The sequence below is a fragment of the Haematobia irritans genome, chromosome 3 (genome assembly GCF_050003625.1).
Source record: "Haematobia irritans isolate KBUSLIRL chromosome 3, ASM5000362v1, whole genome shotgun sequence".
NCBI classification, from domain to species: Eukaryota; Metazoa; Arthropoda; class Insecta; order Diptera; family Muscidae; genus Haematobia; species Haematobia irritans.
In genome coordinates this window covers 215,469,244-215,488,023 of record NC_134399.1, presented here as the reverse complement: position 1 = coordinate 215,488,023, position 18,780 = coordinate 215,469,244, and the positions used below count along the sequence as shown (strand labels likewise).

Here is an 18,780-nt window from a genome sequence, read left to right as displayed (position 1 = left end):
GCCCTTTATGCTAGCTCCTTATGGAGAAAACATTTGGGAAACATTTGGGAAATTTGGGTTCATTCGCCCGAACCGAAACATGTACAGTCCAGGCGTGTATAGATTTGTATCTGGCGTTTTCTTTTCAATGGCTCTATTAACCATGTTCCTTAATCTACATCTGTCCATAAAGCTCGAAAAATAATTGTATAATTAGATATAATGCATTTGTCTATTTTCGGTATCAGGCTAACATGAAAATATAATTTTGTCAAACTTTTATTCTCCAGAAAATTTTGTCAACATTTTTTTTCTATAGAAAATATTGTCAACATTTCATTTCTATAGAAAATTTTGACAAAATTTTATTTCTATAGAAAATTTTGTCAAAATTTTGTTTGTATAGAAAATTTTGACCGAATTTCATTTCTAAAGAAAATTTTGTCAATATTTTATTTCTATAGAAAATTTTGTTAAAATTTTATTTCTATAGTAAATTTTGTCAAAATTTTATTTCTATAGAAAATTTTGTCAAAATTTTATTTTTATAGAAAATTTTGTCAAAATTTTATTTCTATAGAAAATTTTGTCAAAATTTTATTTATATAAAAAATTTTGTCAAAATTTTATTCCTATAGAAAATTTTATCAAAATTTTATTTTTTTCTATAGAAAATATTGTCAAAATTTTATTTCTATAGAAAATTTTGTCAAAATTTTATTTCTATAGAAAATTTAGTAAAAATTTTATTTCTATAGAAAATTTTGTCAAAATATTATTTCAATAGAAAATTTTGTTAAAATTTTAGTTTATTTCTATAGAAAATTTTGCAAAATTTTATTTTTATAGAAAAGTTTGTCAAAATTTTATTTCTATAAAAAATGTTGTCAAAATTTTAAGTCTATAGAAAATTTTGTCAAATATTTATTTCTATAGAAAATTTTGTCAACATTTTATTTCTATAGAAAATTTTGTAAAAATTTTATTTCTATAGACAATTTTGTCACAATTTTATTTCTATAGACAATTTTGTCAAAATTTTATTTCTATAGAAAATGTTATTTCAAAACTTTATTTCTGTAGATTTATTTCTTCAATATTATATTTCTTTAGATTTCTTTTTCCAAATTTTTTTATAGAAAATCTTGTCAAATTTTTATTCCTGTAGAAAATTTTGTTACTATTTTATATCTATAGAAAATTTTTCAAAATTTTATTTCTACCCAAAATTTTGTCGAAATTTTATTCTTGTAGAAAATTTTGTCAATATTTTATGTCTATAGAAAATTTGTCAAAATTTTATTTCTATAGAAAATTTTGTCAAAATTTTATTTCTGTAGAAAATTTTGTCAAAATTTTATTTCTGTAGAAAATTTTGTCAAAATTTTATTTCTATAGAAAATTTTGTCAAAATTTTATTTCTATAGAAAATTTTGTCAAAATTTTATTTCTATAGAAAATTTTGTCAAAATTTTATTTATATAAAAAATTTTGTCAAAATTTTATTCCTATAGAAAATTTTATCAAAATTTTATTTTTTTCTAAAGAAAATTTTGTGAAAATTTTATTTCTATAGAAAATTTTGTCAAAATTTTATTTCTATAGAAAATATTGTCAAAATTTTATTTCTATAGAAAATTTTGTCAAAATTTTATTTCTATAGAAAATTTAGTAAAAATTTTATTTCTATAGAAAATTTTGTCAAAATATTATTTCAATAGAAAATTTTGTTAAAATTTTAGTTTATTTCTATAGAAAATTTTGCAAAATTTTATTTTTATAGAAAAGTTTGTCAAAATTTTATTTCTATAAAAAATGTTGTCAAAATTTTAAGTCTATAGAAAATTTTGTCAAATATTTATTTCTATAGAAAATTTTGTCAACATTTTATTTCTATAGAAAATTTTGTAAAAATTTTATTTCTATAGACAATTTTGTCACAATTTTATTTCTATAGACAATTTTGTCAAAATTTTATTTCTATAGAAAATGTTATTTCAAAACTTTATTTCTGTAGATTTATTTCTTCAATATTATATTTCTTTAGATTTCTTTTTCCAAATTTTTTTATAGAAAATCTTGTCAAATTTTTATTCCTGTAGAAAATTTTGTTACTATTTTATATCTATAGAAAATTTTTCAAAATTTTATTTCTACCCAAAATTTTGTCGAAATTTTATTCTTGTAGAAAATTTTGTCAATATTTTATGTCTATAGAAAATTTGTCAAAATTTTATTTCTATAGAAAATTTTGTCAAAATTTTATTTCTGTAGAAAATTTTGTCAAAATTTTATTTCTGTAGAAAATTTTGTCAAAATTTTATTTCTATAGAAAATTTTGTCAACATTTTATTTCTGTAGATTTGTTTTTTTTTTTTTAATTTTTTTTTTTTGTAAATTTATTTTTTCAATATTTTATTTCATTAGATTTCTTTTTTCAAAATTTTTTTCAAATTTTTTTATAGAAAATCTTGTCAAATTTTTATTCCTGTAGAAAATTTTGTTACTATTTTATATCTATAGAAAATTTTTCAAAATTTTATTTCTACCCAAAATTTTGTCGAAATTTTATTCTTGTAGAAAATTTTGTCAATATTTTATGTCTATAGAAAATTTGTCAAAATTTTATTTCTATAGAAAATTTTGTCAAAATTTTATTTCTGTAGAAAATTTTGTCAAAATTTTATTTCTGTAGAAAATTTTGTCAAAATTTTATTTCTATAGAAAATTTTGTCAAAATTTTATTTCTATAGAAAATTTTGTCAAAATTTTATTTCTATAGAAAATTTTGTCAAAATTTTATTTATATAAAAAATTTTGTCAAAATTTTATTCCTATAGAAAATTTTATCAAAATTTTATTTTTTTCTAAAGAAAATTTTGTGAAAATTTTATTTCTATAGAAAATTTTGTCAAAATTTTATTTCTATAGAAAATATTGTCAAAATTTTATTTCTATAGAAAATTTTGTCAAAATTTTATTTCTATAGAAAATTTAGTAAAAATTTTATTTCTATAGAAAATTTTGTCAAAATATTATTTCAATAGAAAATTTTGTTAAAATTTTAGTTTATTTCTATAGAAAATTTTGCAAAATTTTATTTTTATAGAAAAGTTTGTCAAAATTTTATTTCTATAAAAAATGTTGTCAAATTTTTAAGTCTATAGAAAATTTTGTCAAATATTTATTTCTATAGAAAATTTTGTCAACATTTTATTTCTATAGAAAATTTTGTAAAAATTTTATTTCTATAGACAATTTTGTCACAATTTTATTTCTATAGACAATTTTGTCAAAATTTTATTTCTATAGAAAATGTTATTTCAAAACTTTATTTCTGTAGATTTATTTCTTCAATATTATATTTCTTTAGATTTCTTTTTCCAAATTTTTTTATAGAAAATCTTGTCAAATTTTTATTCCTGTAGAAAATTTTGTTACTATTTTATATCTATAGAAAATTTTTCAAAATTTTATTTCTACCCAAAATTTTGTCGAAATTTTATTCTTGTAGAAAATTTTGTCAATATTTTATGTCTATAGAAAATTTGTCAAAATTTTATTTCTATAGAAAATTTTGTCAAAATTTTATTTCTGTAGAAAATTTTGTCAAAATTTTATTTCTGTAGAAAATTTTGTCAAAATTTTATTTCTATAGAAAATTTTGTCAACATTTTATTTCTGTAGATTTGTTTTTTTTTTAAATTTTTTTTTGTAAATTTATTTTTTCAATATTTTATTTCATTAGATTTCTTTTTTCAAAATTTTATTTCTATAGAAACTTTTGTCAAAATTTTTATTTCTATAGAAAACTTTGTCAAAATTTGATATCTGTAGAATATTTTGTCATTTTTTTATAGAAAATTTGTCAAAATTTTATTTCTATAGAAAAGTTTGTCAAAATTTTATTTCTATAGAAAATTTTGTCAAAATTTTGTTTCTATAGAAAATGTTGCCAAATTTTTATTTCTCTAGAAAATTTTGTCAAAATTTTATTTCTATCGAAAATTTTGTCAAACTCTTATTTTTATAGAATATTTGTCAACGTTTTATTTCTTCAGATAATTTAGTCAAAATTGTATTTCTATAGAAAATTTTGTCAAAATTTTTAAATTTGAACAAAAATTTATTTCTATAGGAAGCTTTGTCACAATTTTATTTCTATAGAAAATTTTGTCAAAATTTTATTTCTATAGAAAATTTTGTCAAAATTTTATTTCTATAGAAAATTTTGTCAAAATTTTATTTCTATAGAAAATTTTGTCAAAATTTTATTTCTATAGAAAATTTTGTCAAAATTTTATTTCTAAATTTTGTGAAAATTTTATTTTTAGTTTTACAGAAAATTTTGTCAAAATTTTATTTCTCTAGAAAATTTTATCAAAAATTTATTTCTATTGAAAATTTTGTCAAAATTTTATATTCATACAAAATTTTGTTTAAATTTCATATCTATAGAAAATTTTGTCAAAATTTTATTTCTACAGAAAATTTTGTTTCTATTGAGAATATCGTAAACCTTTTATTTCTATAGAATAGTTTGTCAAATTGTTATTTCTATAGAAAATTTTTTCCCTTATGTTTTTTTCAAAATTTTATTTTATATCTATATGAAATTTTGTCAAAATTTAATTTCTGTAGAAAATTTTGTCAAAATTTTATTTTTATAGAATATTTTGTCACACATTTATTTCTATAGATAATGTTGTCAAAATGTTATTTTTATAGAATATATTGTCAAACTTTTAGTTCTATAGAAAATTTTGTTTTCGCTTATGTATTTTGTCAAAATTTTACTACTATAGAAAATTTTGTCACAATTTTACCTTTATAAAATATTTGTCAACGTTTTATTTCTTCAGAAAATTTAGTCTAAATTTTATTGTATAGAAAATTTTGTAAATTAATTTTGTTAACATTTTATTTCTATAGAAAATTTGGACAAAAATTTATTTCTATAGAAAACTTTGTCACAAGTTTATTTCTATAGAAAATTTTGTCAAAGTTTTATATCTATAGAATATGTTGTCATTTTTTTTTCTATAGAAAATTTGTCAAAATTTTATTTCTATAGAAAATTTTGTCAAAATTTTGTTTCTATAGAAAATGTTGCCAAATTTTTATTTCTCTAGAAAATTTTGTCAAAATTTTATTTCTATCGAAAATTTTGTCAAACTCTTATTTTTATAGAATATTTGTCAACGTTTTATTTCTACAGAAAATTTAGTCAAAATTTTATTTCTATAAAAAATTTTGTCAAAATTTTTATTTCTATAGAAAATTTTGTTAACATTTTATTTCTATAGAAAATTTGGACAAAAATTTATTTCTATAGAAAACTTTGTCACAAGTTTATTTCTATAGAAAATTTTGTCAAAGTTTTATATCTATAGAATATTTTGTCATTTTTTTCTATAGAAAATTTGTCAAAATTTTATTTCTATAGAAAATTTTGTTAACGTTTTATTTCTATAGAAAATTTGGACAAAAATTGTTTTCTATAGAAAACTTTGTCACAATTTTATTTCTATTGAAAATTTTGTCAAAATTTTATTTCAATAGAAAATTTTGTCAACATTTTATTTTTATAGAATATTTTGTAAACGTTTTACTTCTACAGAAAATTTAATCAAAATTTTGTGTCTATAGAAAATGTTGTCAAAATTTTGTGTCTATAGAAAATGTTGTCAAAATTTTATTGCTGTCAATATTTTATGTTATGTCCCTAGAACCCCAGTCTATCCATGACGCGGGGTACATAAGATTTTCCGGGTCGAAATTTCAGCCGTATATTCTTGTTTAACCATAACATTAAAAAAACACAAAACAATTACAGTTTGATTCTGTTGCATTACACATGTATCATCTGTCCTGCAGATATCGCGGCCAAAGCCACCGACACTCCTTAATAGAAAAATTTTTAATTTTTTATTAAATTCAAAACAAAACATCTACATCTGGTCTTTAGCAAGATTTACTTAGCCCAACTTGGTATTAAAACACGTTCGTGACATTCGTTGCAAAACAAAAGTTTTCGCACACATGCTTGTCTGTCACAATTAAAATGAAAAATCTTAACTCACCCAAGCAGGCATCTTAAAATCCATTTGTATTCCAGCCTATCAAGGACATTGTAAAAATGTGGAAAAGCTAAATTTTTCACCAAGGTTTGCGAAATGCGAAAACCACTGACGTGTTCTTAGAATGTACATCATTTCCGAACTTAGAGCTTAGAATGAGTGGAAAATAAAATTCTTGAAGAATTGCAACAATTGTGACATACGTGACAGCTGTCCAAAAAGTGGTAAAATGAACTCACACATATTTGCATATTTTTCGCTTGATTACCAACATTCTTTTTTTGCTCTAAATTCGTTTAAGAACCATTGGAAATTTGCGTCATGGGAGAATTTAAAATTTATTTATTATTTCCAACAGGATATTCATTCAATTCAATTTTTATTCTTTACATTTTTATTTATTTTTTTCTGTTTTTTTTTTGCTTTTTTCAATTTGCCATGCTAATTTACATCATGTCCACAAATTTGCAAATTTATTTGATTTATTTTTCTCCCATCGCACGTAGCAAATATTTGATTTTATTTATTTAGGTCAACTGAATTTTAATTGACCATAAGCGATTACGTTGATGGTGAAACAGGTAAATTAAAATTAAAACTTATTTGCATGCAATTTGTAAACACCGAAGCAATTAAATTCAATATTTGTGGTTTCATTACACCATGTAACAAAAAAGAAGCGGCATAGTTGTGCTATGACTATGCTGGCAGAACAATTTTTGAACCTAAATGTAGGTGAGAGATCCTTAAATATTGTCATATACAGTGCTGCACATAAGTGTTGGCACAGCACCCTAAACCATATAGTGGTCAGGGTATGTGCGAAAAAATGTGCCTACCAAAAATATTTGTTTTAAGCTCCATAAAATATAAAGCGATCGACTTAGAACCACCTCTTGAGTCGGTTTAGTCCATGGTGTCCGTCCGCCTGACCATGTATTTGTTGTTCGCAGTAACCATACCACCATATATTATTAACCGATTTAGATGAAATTTGATACAGTGTTGATGGAAGACTGGGGAAAATATAATTTTTTATAATTTAAATATTGAAAGAACAAAATTTTTTTTTAAATAAAAAATTATCTAAATTCTTAATGCATTTATAATCCAAATTAAAATATTTTCTAAAATAGCTTCATATCACTTTTAACATGTGGTTTTTAATCAAAATTGTTTGGTGTGCCAATACTTATGTGCGTCATTGTATGTCGTAATAGGTCCAAATATACGCCATGATTCTGACGATAAGGCAAAATCTTACACTCATTTTTTGTGGCCAGTTAGTTAGTTCAGCTCGGAATGAATTTAAAAATCATTAAAGACAAAATCTTTGGAACCGAGCAAGTTTATATTTTTCCTGTGTAGGCACTGGCCCCACTTCGCTAAAACATTGCAAAAAAAAAATAAATAATAAAGTATGAGTCCCATATATCGCGAACTCTAAGAGTTACTCGCATACATTTTTTGTCGGATTGTACAAGTTCGATCCAGCAAAGAAAAAAATCATGAATCCGAATCGTTCCATAATTGCGGATTTGGCTGCTAAAATAAAATTGCATAAACCTGAGGTGATAAACTGACCTATAGGTCAGCCCGTGGACCCACGCCACGATTTTTGAACCACTGTACAATGTTCACATTTAACGCATTAATTGAAATCGTTACAAAGGTCTTGTGGTCGTTTCAAACGTTTGCAGTAATTCATAATATACCACACTCAGCTGGTCCCAGGAAATAGTTTAAAAACTTCTTTCCATAACAGAGGTCACCATATGACTTCGCTTGGAAATGTTATGTCCAAAACATGGACGATAGGCACCATTTTCGGCCCACCTATTTGTGGTCCTATAATACCTCTAGCTTCCAAACTTCAGGGAAATCGGAATGAAAATACGGTTTTTAGAAACCCAAGAAATAAAATCGTGAAATCGGTCTATATGGGGGCTATACCAAAAACATGGACCTATACTCACCATTTTGAGCACACCTCTTTATGGTTCAAAAATACCTCTAGATTTCCAATTTCAGGCAGATTGGATGAAATCTTCAGTTTCTATAAGCCCAAGACCGCAAATCGGGGAGTCGCTTTATATGGGAGTTATACCAAAACATGGACCGATATAGCCCATCTTCGAACTTGACCTGCCTGCTAACAAAAAACTAATCTGTGCTACATTTCAGGACGATAGCACCGTTATTTTATTTGTTTGTTTGTTTGTTTGTATGTTCCGAATTGGCTCCGAAACGGCTGAACCGATTTACTTGAAACTTTCAGAGATCGTAGGGGGCGTTCATGTGGTGAAAATAGGGTACCTCATTTTTTGACACCTGGTCGCGGAGGGGGACCTCCCCTTCGCTGGACTTTTTGAAAATTGGACAAAATTTGACCGATTTGCTTGAAATTTTCATTGAAGATTGGCGTTGGCATCTAGACAAAGATCCGCTACATTTTATTTCGATATTTGGTGGCGGAGGGGGGCCTCCCCTTTGTTCGACTTTTTTTTTTTTAAAGTACAGTGAAAAAACTAAACTTCTCTAAATTATCTGAGATTTACAGAGAACATGTGGTGAGGTTATGGAATTAATATGGGGTACCTGATGATTTCATATGTGGATGGGGAAGGGGACCTCCCCCTTGCCCTACTTTTTGAAACTTGGAACAAAATTATGCGATTTGCTTGAAATTTTCATTGAATGTTGGGGTTGGCATCTAGGCAAAAATCCGCTACATTATTTTTCGATATTTGGCCGGGGAGGGGGACCACCCCTTTGCCCGAATTTTTTTGTTTGAAAGTACAAACAAAACTAAACTCCCCCGATTGAAATGTTACGGAAAAAATGGGTTATGAAATTTATATCAGGTTCTCGATTTTTAATAAAAATAAAAGGGCATTGGGAGACATCCGCTTCTCTTAATACAGAGAAACAATTAAACTTTTACCGAGTTACTTGAAGTTAACAGAGGACTGGGGAGATGTTACGATATTAATAGTTGATACCTGATTTTGTGATATTTGGACGGAAGAGAGGCCGCCCTTTTAGGCTTATAATTTGCTTGACATTTTCTGGGACGTTTACAAAAGATACGCTACATCACTTTTCGATATTTAGTCGGGGAGGAGGTCCTCTTCTAAATCTGCAAAAAAACAACAATTCTTAAGTTTTCTTGAAATTTACATAGGCAGTGGGGGAAGTTTATGAACGAAGAGGCAACCTTCAAGAATTTTCAAGAATTTTCAGGTAAGGTTAGGGGTGCTATTCACTACGGTGTTTGTCGATATTGTATCGGGGAAAGTGACGTCCCTTTAAAACACGAGAGCAAAATTTAAACATTTCCGATCTACTTGGAATTTACAGTGAACGTGGGAGGATGTGATTAAATTTATACATGATTTTTAAATTAGTATATGATTTTTCGATATCTGGTTGGGGAAGGGGAAAATTGAAATAAGCTTTGTAGATTTACTTCGATAGAATTTATAGGGACCATTGAGTAGTTGCGAAATTAATATAGGGTACGTGATAGTCCGATATCAGGTCGGAGTGGAGCGAAGTTAGGGGGAGGGTTCCCATTTGTCCGTTTTTTTTTTTTTTCTTAAATTGAAAGTAGAGGGTTGTCCATAAATGGGAACTCGGTACATAGTTTTATGATTTTTGCACAGGCTTCTGCCAGACTTCTTTTTAGTAAAGAACTTAAATTTACATGAAATTGGCAGCCAACGTAGAGGGTGCATCATTTTCCAACATTTTAGCAAATGTTAATGTGGTAAAATTTTTTTACTATTTTTGCTTTTTCCGATTTATTGGATGGGAACCAGTAATTCTTTGTATGTTATTATAATATAGTGCTTAATTTTTAGATATGTTGAGGAGAGGGATACCTTTCCTTGACAAACCACACTAAAAATTCACAAGAAGTATAGAAGAAGGTACACCCTCTCCTGCCGTATTTGTACCTATAAACGAAAAACCAAGTAGTCCGATTTGTTTAAAAGAATTCAAATCTTTTCGAAATTGTTTTCAGCACGAAGGATATAGTTGACTAAGTTAACGCAAAATATTCCTCCAAATATGCTTCGGAAGGCGCAGCGAAGCGGGCCGGGTTACGCTAGTACTTTATATAGTCGGAAATCGATATTTCGATGTCTTACAAACGGAATGACAAACTTATTATACCCCATCACAATTCTATGGGGTAAAAACTTTTTTTATTTTACCATCCACCATAGGATGGGGGGGGGGGATATATTGGCTTTGTCATTCCGTTTGTAACACATCGAAATATTGCTCTAAGACCCCATAAGGTATATATATTCTGGGTCGATATAAGCATGTCCGTTCGTCCGTCCGTCTGTTGAAATCACGCTAAACTTGGCATAAGTAGTTGTTATTGATGTAGGTCGGATGGTGTTGCAAATGGGCCATATCGGACCACTTATATGTATAGCCCTCATATAAACAGACCCAAAGATTTGGCTTGCGGAGCCTCTAAGAAAAGCATATTTCATCCGATCTGGATGAAATTTGGTACATGGTGTTAGTATATGGTCTCTAACAAACATACCAAAAATTGGTCCATATCGGCCCATAATTATGTACAGCCCCCATATAAACCGATCCCCACATTTGGCTTGCGGATCCTCTTGGAGGAGCAAATTTCATCCGATCCGGTTGAAATTTTGGTACGTGGTGCTAGTATATGGTCTCTAATAACCATGCAAAAATTGGTCCATATCGGTCCATAATTATATATAGCCCTCATATAAATCGATACCCAGATTTGACCTCCGGAACCTCTTGGAGGAGCACAATTCATCCGATTCGGTTAAAATTTGGTACATTGCGCTAATATAGGGCCGCTAACAGCCATGCAAAAGTTGGTCCATATCGGTCTATAGTTATATATAGCCGATGGTCAATCACACAAAAATTGGTCCAAATCGTCAAAATTAATCCAAAAACCAAAAATTTTATTTATATAGAAAATTTTGTCAAAATTTTTTTACTATAGAAAATTTTGTCAAACTGAATTATATACGTATTTAATCGGCCTTTTTTGCTTAATATATACCCGCATGGACTAACTTACAATTTAGAAGACGATATTAAGAAGTTGTCATCGGCAAGTGTTACCGCAACCCAAGTAACATAATTCGATTGTGGATGACAGTCTTTAGTAGAAGTTTCTACGCCATCCATGTTGGAGGGTACATAAGATTCGACCTGGCCGAACTTAAATTTTAAAATTTTTTCATTCAAATGAACTTCCAAGGAACAACTTCTAAAGCAATGCAAAGGATCCGAAAACAAAGTACTTTCGTTCTATGTCAAGCCTATGTTAAATTCATTGGAGATGATTCAAGTTTGCACAACTTCCGGATCTTTCTCCCCATCCGGAACAACTTCCAATTTGTTTGCTGGGTAGTGATACCCTGCGCCACTCTGTGGAACAGGGTATTATAAGTTAGGGCATGTGTTTGCAATCCCCAGAAGGAGACGAGATAGACATATGGTGTCTTTAGGTTAGGTTAGGTGGCTGCCCGATGTATCTGTGAACCTGACAGCCTATTCAGTCCATTGTGATGCCACAGTGGTGAACTTCTCTCTTATCACTGAGTGCTGCCAGATTCTACGTTAAGCTCAATAATAAGGGACCTCATTTTTATAGCCGAATCCGAACGGCATTCCACATTGCAGAGAAACCACTTAGAGAAGCTTTGAAACACTCAGAAATGTAACCAGCAGTACTGCCCAGAAGACAATTTCACGAAAATTTTTCCAATTAAAATCTTAATTGACTTTTAAAAAATATTCAATTAAAAATTTAGTCGAATCAACAAATTTTTTAATTGAAATAAAAATCAATCACACAAATTAATGGTAACAATTAATTTTTTAATTGGATCAATTAATTTTTTTATTTGAATATCAATTAATTTTTTAATTGATACTATCATTTCTGTGATTGAAGACATTTCAATTAAAAACCAAGTAAGGAAAGTCTAAAGTCGGGCGGAGCCGACTATATTATATCCTGTACCACTTTGTAGATCTAAATTTTCGATACCATATCACATCCGTCAAATGTGTTGTTTGTCCCAAATACATACATTTAAATATCACTCGATCTGGACAGAATTTTATAGACTTCTACAAAATCTATAGACTCCAAATTTAAGTCGGCTAATGCATTAGGGTGGAACACAATGTTAGTAAAAAACAAGTAGGTAAAGTGTAAAGCCGGGCGGGGCTGACTATATTATATCATTCACCCTATGTAGGCCAAAATTTGTGTTACCATCTCAAATACTTCACATTTGCTGGAAGCTATCTAAAGCAGACAATTTTTTTTACTTCTACAGAATCTTTAGAATTAAAATTTAAATCGGCCAACGCTATCCAGTTAATTGGAAGAAACTTCCATTAAAAATGGGTCTAAAATGTGTAACAGACTACCATATTTCCCCAACTCCGGTGTACGTATATATGGGAGCTATATATAATCTGAACCGATTTTGACTAAATTTGACATGTATAGTTAGAATAATAATTCTGCTATCTATGCGAAATTTCACGTAAATGGGAGTATAACTTTGGCCCCCCCTGGTCATATGAGTGCAAATCGGACGGAAGATATATATGGGAGCCATATCTAAATCTGAACCGATTTCAACCAAATTTGGCACAATTACCGATACTACTAAACGTACTCCTTGTGCGAAATTTGAAGCAAATAACGGCAAACCCCTGGATTTTGAGGCAATATAAGTTCAAATCGAACGAAATATATATATGGGAGCTATATCTAAATCTGAATCGATTTTGACCATATTTAGCACATACAATAGTATCGTTAAAAGTACCGCTTGTGCAAAATTTGAAGTAAGTCAGGGCAAAACTCTGGCTTTTGAGACCATATAAGTCCAAATCGGCCGAATGATATATATGTGAGCTATATCTAAATCTGAGCCGATTTTAACAAAATTTGACACACTTAACGATACTATTAAATGTACCCCTTGTGCAAAATTTGAAGCAAAGCATGGCAAAACTCTGGCTTTTGTGGCCATATAACTTCAAATCGGACGAAAGACATATATGGGAGCTATATCTAAATTTGAACCGATTTCAATCAAATTTACCAAGCATTGATAGAATGTCATTTCTACCCTCTGTGCAAAATTTCACGAAGATCGGTAGTAAACTTTGGCCTCTGTGGTCATATGAGTCTAAATCGGACGAAAGATATATATATGGGAGCTATATCTAAATCTGAACCGATTTGGCTGATATTTTGCAAAATTTTCGAGATTCATAAAATATTTGGATGTACGGTATTTCAAGAAAATCGGTTGGTAAACACGCTATGACCACATCGGGGATAAATATATATTGCAGCTATATCTAAATCGGAACCGATTTTTTCCAAAACCAATAGCGATTGTCTCTGTCCCAAGAAACGGCCCTATGCCAAATTTGAGGACGCTCGGACTTAAATTGCGAGCTGTACTTAGTACTCAAAATTACATATACAGACAGACAGACAGACGGACATCGCCAAATCGACTCAGAATTTAATTCTAAGCCGATCGGTATACTAAAAGATGGGTCTATGACCAATATTTCTTGGCGTTACATACAAATGCACAAACTTATTATACCCTGTACCACAGTAGTGGTGAAGGGTATAAAAATATGGGAGACATTTAAATCTGAAGCAATTTTAAGGAAACTTCGCAAAAGTTTATTTATGATTTATCGCTCAATATATATATATATATATATATATATATTAGAAGTTTAGGAAAATTAGAGTAATTTTTACAACTTTTCGACTAAGTAGTGGCGATTTTACAAAGAAAATGTTGGTATTTTGACCATTTTTGTCGAAATCAGAAAAACATATATATGGGAACTATATCTAAATGTGAACCGATTTCAACCAAATTTGGCACGCATAGCTACAATGCTAATTCTACTCCCTGTGCAAAATTTCAATTAAATCGGAGCAAAAAATTGGCCTCTGTAGTCATATGAATGTAAATCGGCCGAAAGCTATATATTGGAGCTATATCTAAATCTGAACCGATTGGCACACATGACTACACTACTAATTGTACTCCTAGTGCAAAATTTCAACCAAATTGGGGTAAAACTCTAGCTTCTGGGACCGTATTAGTCCATATCGGGCGAAATATATATATGGGAGCTATATCTAAATCTTAACCGATTTCAACCAAATTTGGCACGTATAGCTACAATGCTAATTCTACTCCCTGTGCAAAATTTCAACCAAATTGGGGTAAAACTCTGGCTTCTGGGACCGTATTAGTACATATCAGGCGAAAGATATATATGGGAGCTATATCTAAATCTGAACCGATTTCAATAAAATTTGGCACACTTGACTATAGTACTAATTGTTCTTCTTGTGCAAAATTTTAAGTAAATTAGGGTAAAACCCTGGCTTCTGGGGCCATATAAGTCCATATCGGGCGAAGTATATATATGGGAGCTATATCTAAATCAGAACCAATTTCTTCCAAAATCAATAGGGATCTATTCTGAGGCAAAACACATACTTGTGCCAAATTTGAGGTCGATTGGACTAAAACTGCAACCTAGACTTTGATTACAAAAATGTGTTCACGAACAGACGGACATGGCTATATCGACTCAGGAGCCCACCCTGATCATTTTTGCCAAAGACACCATGTGTCTTTCTCGTCTCCTTCTGGGTGTTGCAAACATATGCACTAACTTATAATACCCTGTTCCACAGTGTGGAGCAGGGTATAAAAACGTCTGCATTGTTCTTGAGTCAATTCGGTTGCAATGATTAAGCAATTTTCCCAAAAACCCATTTCAAAGTAAAACTGCACTCTTATCATGCTCCAGGCAAGAGTCCTTCGACACATGAACAAACAAACGAAACAATAATCACAAAAAAACGACAACACATCCTTTTGTTTCTCTGCTAATGAAATTATTTGGCCACTTATAGAGACTAACTAACAAAGCTTATCCTAAATGTCATTTGGTTCCCCTGGTAAGTCCCATACCGAATAAATCTCTAACAATAGAAGTAACCCCATAGATAGAGTGAGAGAGAGACCCGTATGGACTATAGATCCTGCATGCATGCTAGTCCTTATGGTTCTCTTATACTCACCAAAGTCAAAAGCACGTTCCAGAATAATTGAATGACGTTTTTGTGGTTGCTGCTGTTTGCTGCTTTGTTGCTGTTGTCCATTGGCCAAACAATTCGAGAGTCCATTATTTAAGGGTCCACTTGTGTTGTCCTCACCATCAGGACCCAGGCGAGTCGATGAAGTTGCATGCTGCATGCCTCCACCAGGAGCAGTTGTATTATTTCCAATACCGGACGACATTGGAGTACCACTGCTACTGCTGTAGTCATGTGGTTGATATGATTTCTGTTGTCCATAATGAACTGAAGGCTGGTGTTGTTGCTGATGATGAAACAATTGCTGTTGCTGTTGGTGCTGCTGTTGTTGAGTTGTAGCCTGATGCATGCAATTGCTGGTATGCGAAGAGGACATATTTTTTGTTGTCTGCTGATGTAGACAACAATATTTAATGTGTTTACACAAAAGATTGCCACTACTACCACCACCACCCAATTTGGATGAATTGATAGTGGGACCACCACCACCTATACAGGTTCTTTGTTGCTGGTGCGGATCCCCCAGGTTGTTTAAACCTGAACTGGACGCTGATGAAAATGAATTTCTTGGCCTATTGAAACGAAAAGAATTCGAACGTCCTACGTTATGGCCACCGGATGTGGCAACACCACTGCCACAGCCATCCCGATTCTCACCGTCGAGTGTCGAGCGATGGGGATTAGTGGTGCAACGTAAACTTCCACCATAGCGGCGTTGTGGGAATTTTGTTGCCCTTGGTATAACCTGAAATAGAAGGGGGAAAGAAAATATGATATTAAGAACAGATAATATTTATGGTAAATATTTATGAAGGAAATACAAAATATTTGATAAATTATTGATCTTTGATACAAACGATGGTTACTAAGTACGGTTGCCATTCGAAGCAACAATAATCTACCAAAATATGGAGAAAAATTTACCAAATAAAAAATTCTCATTTAAAAAAAAAAAATTATTTCAATAGTAAATTTTGTCAACATTTTATTTCTATAGAAAATTTTGTCAAAATTTTATTTTTATAGAAAATTTTGTCAAAATTTTATTTCTATAGAAAATTTTGTCAAAATTTTATTTATATAAAAAATTTTGTTAAAATTTTATTCCTATAGAAAATTTTATAAAAATTTTATTTTTTTCTAAAGAAAATTTTGTGAAAATTTTATTTCTATAGAAAATTTTGTCAAAATTTTATTTCTATAGAAAATTTTGTCAAAATTTTATTTCTATAGAAAATTTTGTCAAAATTTTATTTCTATAGAAAATTTAGTAAAAATTTTATTTCTATAGAAAATTTTGTCAAAATATTATTTCAATAGAAAATTTTGTTAAAATTTTAGTTTATTTCTATAGAAAATTTTGCAAAATTTTATTTTTATAGAAAAGTTTGTCAAAATTTTATTTCTATAAAAAATGTTGTCAAAATTTTATGTCTATAGAAAATTTTGTCAAATATTTATTTCTCTAGAAAATTTTGTCAAAATTTTATTTCTATAAAAAATTTTGTCAAAATTGTATTTCTATAGAAAATTTTGTAAAAATTTTATTTCTAAAGAAAATTTAGTCAAAATTTTATTTCTATAGAAAATTTTGTCAAAATTTTGTGAAAATTTTATTTCTAAATTTTGTGAAAATTTTATTTCTATAAAAAATATTTCTATAGAAAATTTTATCAAATTTTTATTTCTATAGAAAATTTTGTCAAAATTTTATTTCTATAGAAAATTTTGTCAACATTTTATTACAATAGAAAATTTTATCAACATTTTATTTCTATAGAAAATTTTGTCAAAATTATATTTCGATAGAAAATTTTGTCAAAATTGTATTCTATAGAAATTTTTGCGAAATTTTATTTTTATAGAAAATTTTGTCAAAATTTTATATCTATAGAAAAGGTTGGCAAAATTTTATCTCTCTAAAAAAATTTGCCAAAATTTTGTATCTATGGAAAATTTTGTCAAAATTTTATTTCTATAGAAATTTTTGTCAAAATTTTATTTCTATAGAAAATTTTGTCAAAATTTTATTTCTATAGTAAACTTTGTCAAAATTTTATTTCCATAGAAAATTTTGTCAAAATTTTATTTTTATAGAAAAATTTGACAACATTTTATTTTTATAGAAAAATTTGTCAAAATTTTATTTCTATAGAAAAATTTTTCAAAATGTTATTTCTATAGTAAACTTTGTCAAAATTTTATTTCCATAGAAAATTTTGTCAAAATTTTATTTCCATAGGAAATTTTGTCAACATTTTATTTTTATAGAAAAATTTGACAACATTTTATTTTTATAGAAAAATTTTTCAAAATTTTATTTCTATAGAAAATTTTGTCAAAATTTTATTTCTATAGTAAACTTTGTCAAAATTTTATTTCCATAGAAAATTTTGTCAAAATTTTAGTTCTATAGAAAATTTTGTCAACATTTTATTTTTATAGAAAAATTTGTCAAAATTTTATTTCTATAGAATATTTTGTCAACATTTTATTTTTATAGAAAAATTTGTCAACATTTTATTTTTATAGAAATTTTTTTCAAAATGTTATTTCTAAAGACAATTTTGTCAAAATTTTATTTCTATAGGAAAGATTGTCAAAATTTTATTTCTATAGAAAATTTTGTCAAAATTTTATTTCTATAGAAAATTTTGTCAAAATTTTATTTCTATAGAAAATTTTGTCAAAATTTTATTTCTATAAGAAATTTTGTCAAAATTTTATTTCTATAGAAAATTTTGTCAACATTGTATTTCTATAGAAAATTTTGTCCAAATTTTATTTCTGTAGAAAATTTAGTCAAAATTTTATTTCTATAGAAAATATAGTCAAAATTTTATTTTTATAGAAAATTTTGTCAAATATTTATTTCTATAGAAAATATTGTCAAAATTTTATTTCTATAGAAAATAAAAATTTCTATAGAAAATTTTGTCAAATAAAAATTTCTATTGAAAATTTTGTCAAAATTTTATTTTTATAGAAAATTTTGTCAAAATTTTATTTCTATAGACAATTTTGTCAAAATTTTTTTTCTATAGACAATTTTGTCAAAATTTTATTTCTATAGAAAATTTTGTCAAATATTTATTTCTATAGAAAATTTTGTCAAAATTTTATTTCTATAGAAAATTATTTTGACAAAATTTTCTATAAAAATAAATTTTGTACAAAATTTTCTATAGAAATAAAATTTTGACAAAATTTTCTATATACACAAAATTTTGACTACATTTCTATAGAATACAATTATGAAAAAATTTTCTATTGAAATAATATTTTGACACAATTTTCTATAGAAATAAAATTTTGTCAAAATATTTCAATAGAAAAATTTGTTAGAATTTTAGTTTATTTCTATAGAAAATTATGGCAAAATTTTATTTCTATAGAAAATTTTTTCAAAATATTATTTCAATAGAAAAATTTGTTAAAATTTTAGTTTATTTCTATAGAAAATTTTGTCAAATAAAAATTTCTATAGAAAATTTTGTCAAATAAAAATTTCTATTGAAAATTTTGTCAAAA

At 27.6% G+C, this 18,780-nt stretch overlaps 1 protein-coding gene across 1 annotated transcript in view; it reads right to left on the bottom strand.

Moving 5' to 3' along the window:
- LOC142231428 (uncharacterized) overlaps nucleotides 1-18,780 on the bottom strand; it is a 263,204-nt gene that overhangs the window by 89,971 nt on the left and 154,453 nt on the right. The window contains exon 3 of the mRNA XM_075302036.1: nucleotides 15,235-15,994. Coding sequence (XP_075158151.1) covers nucleotides 15,235-15,994 — 760 coding nt within the window. The remainder of the gene's footprint in view (nucleotides 1-15,234; nucleotides 15,995-18,780) is intronic.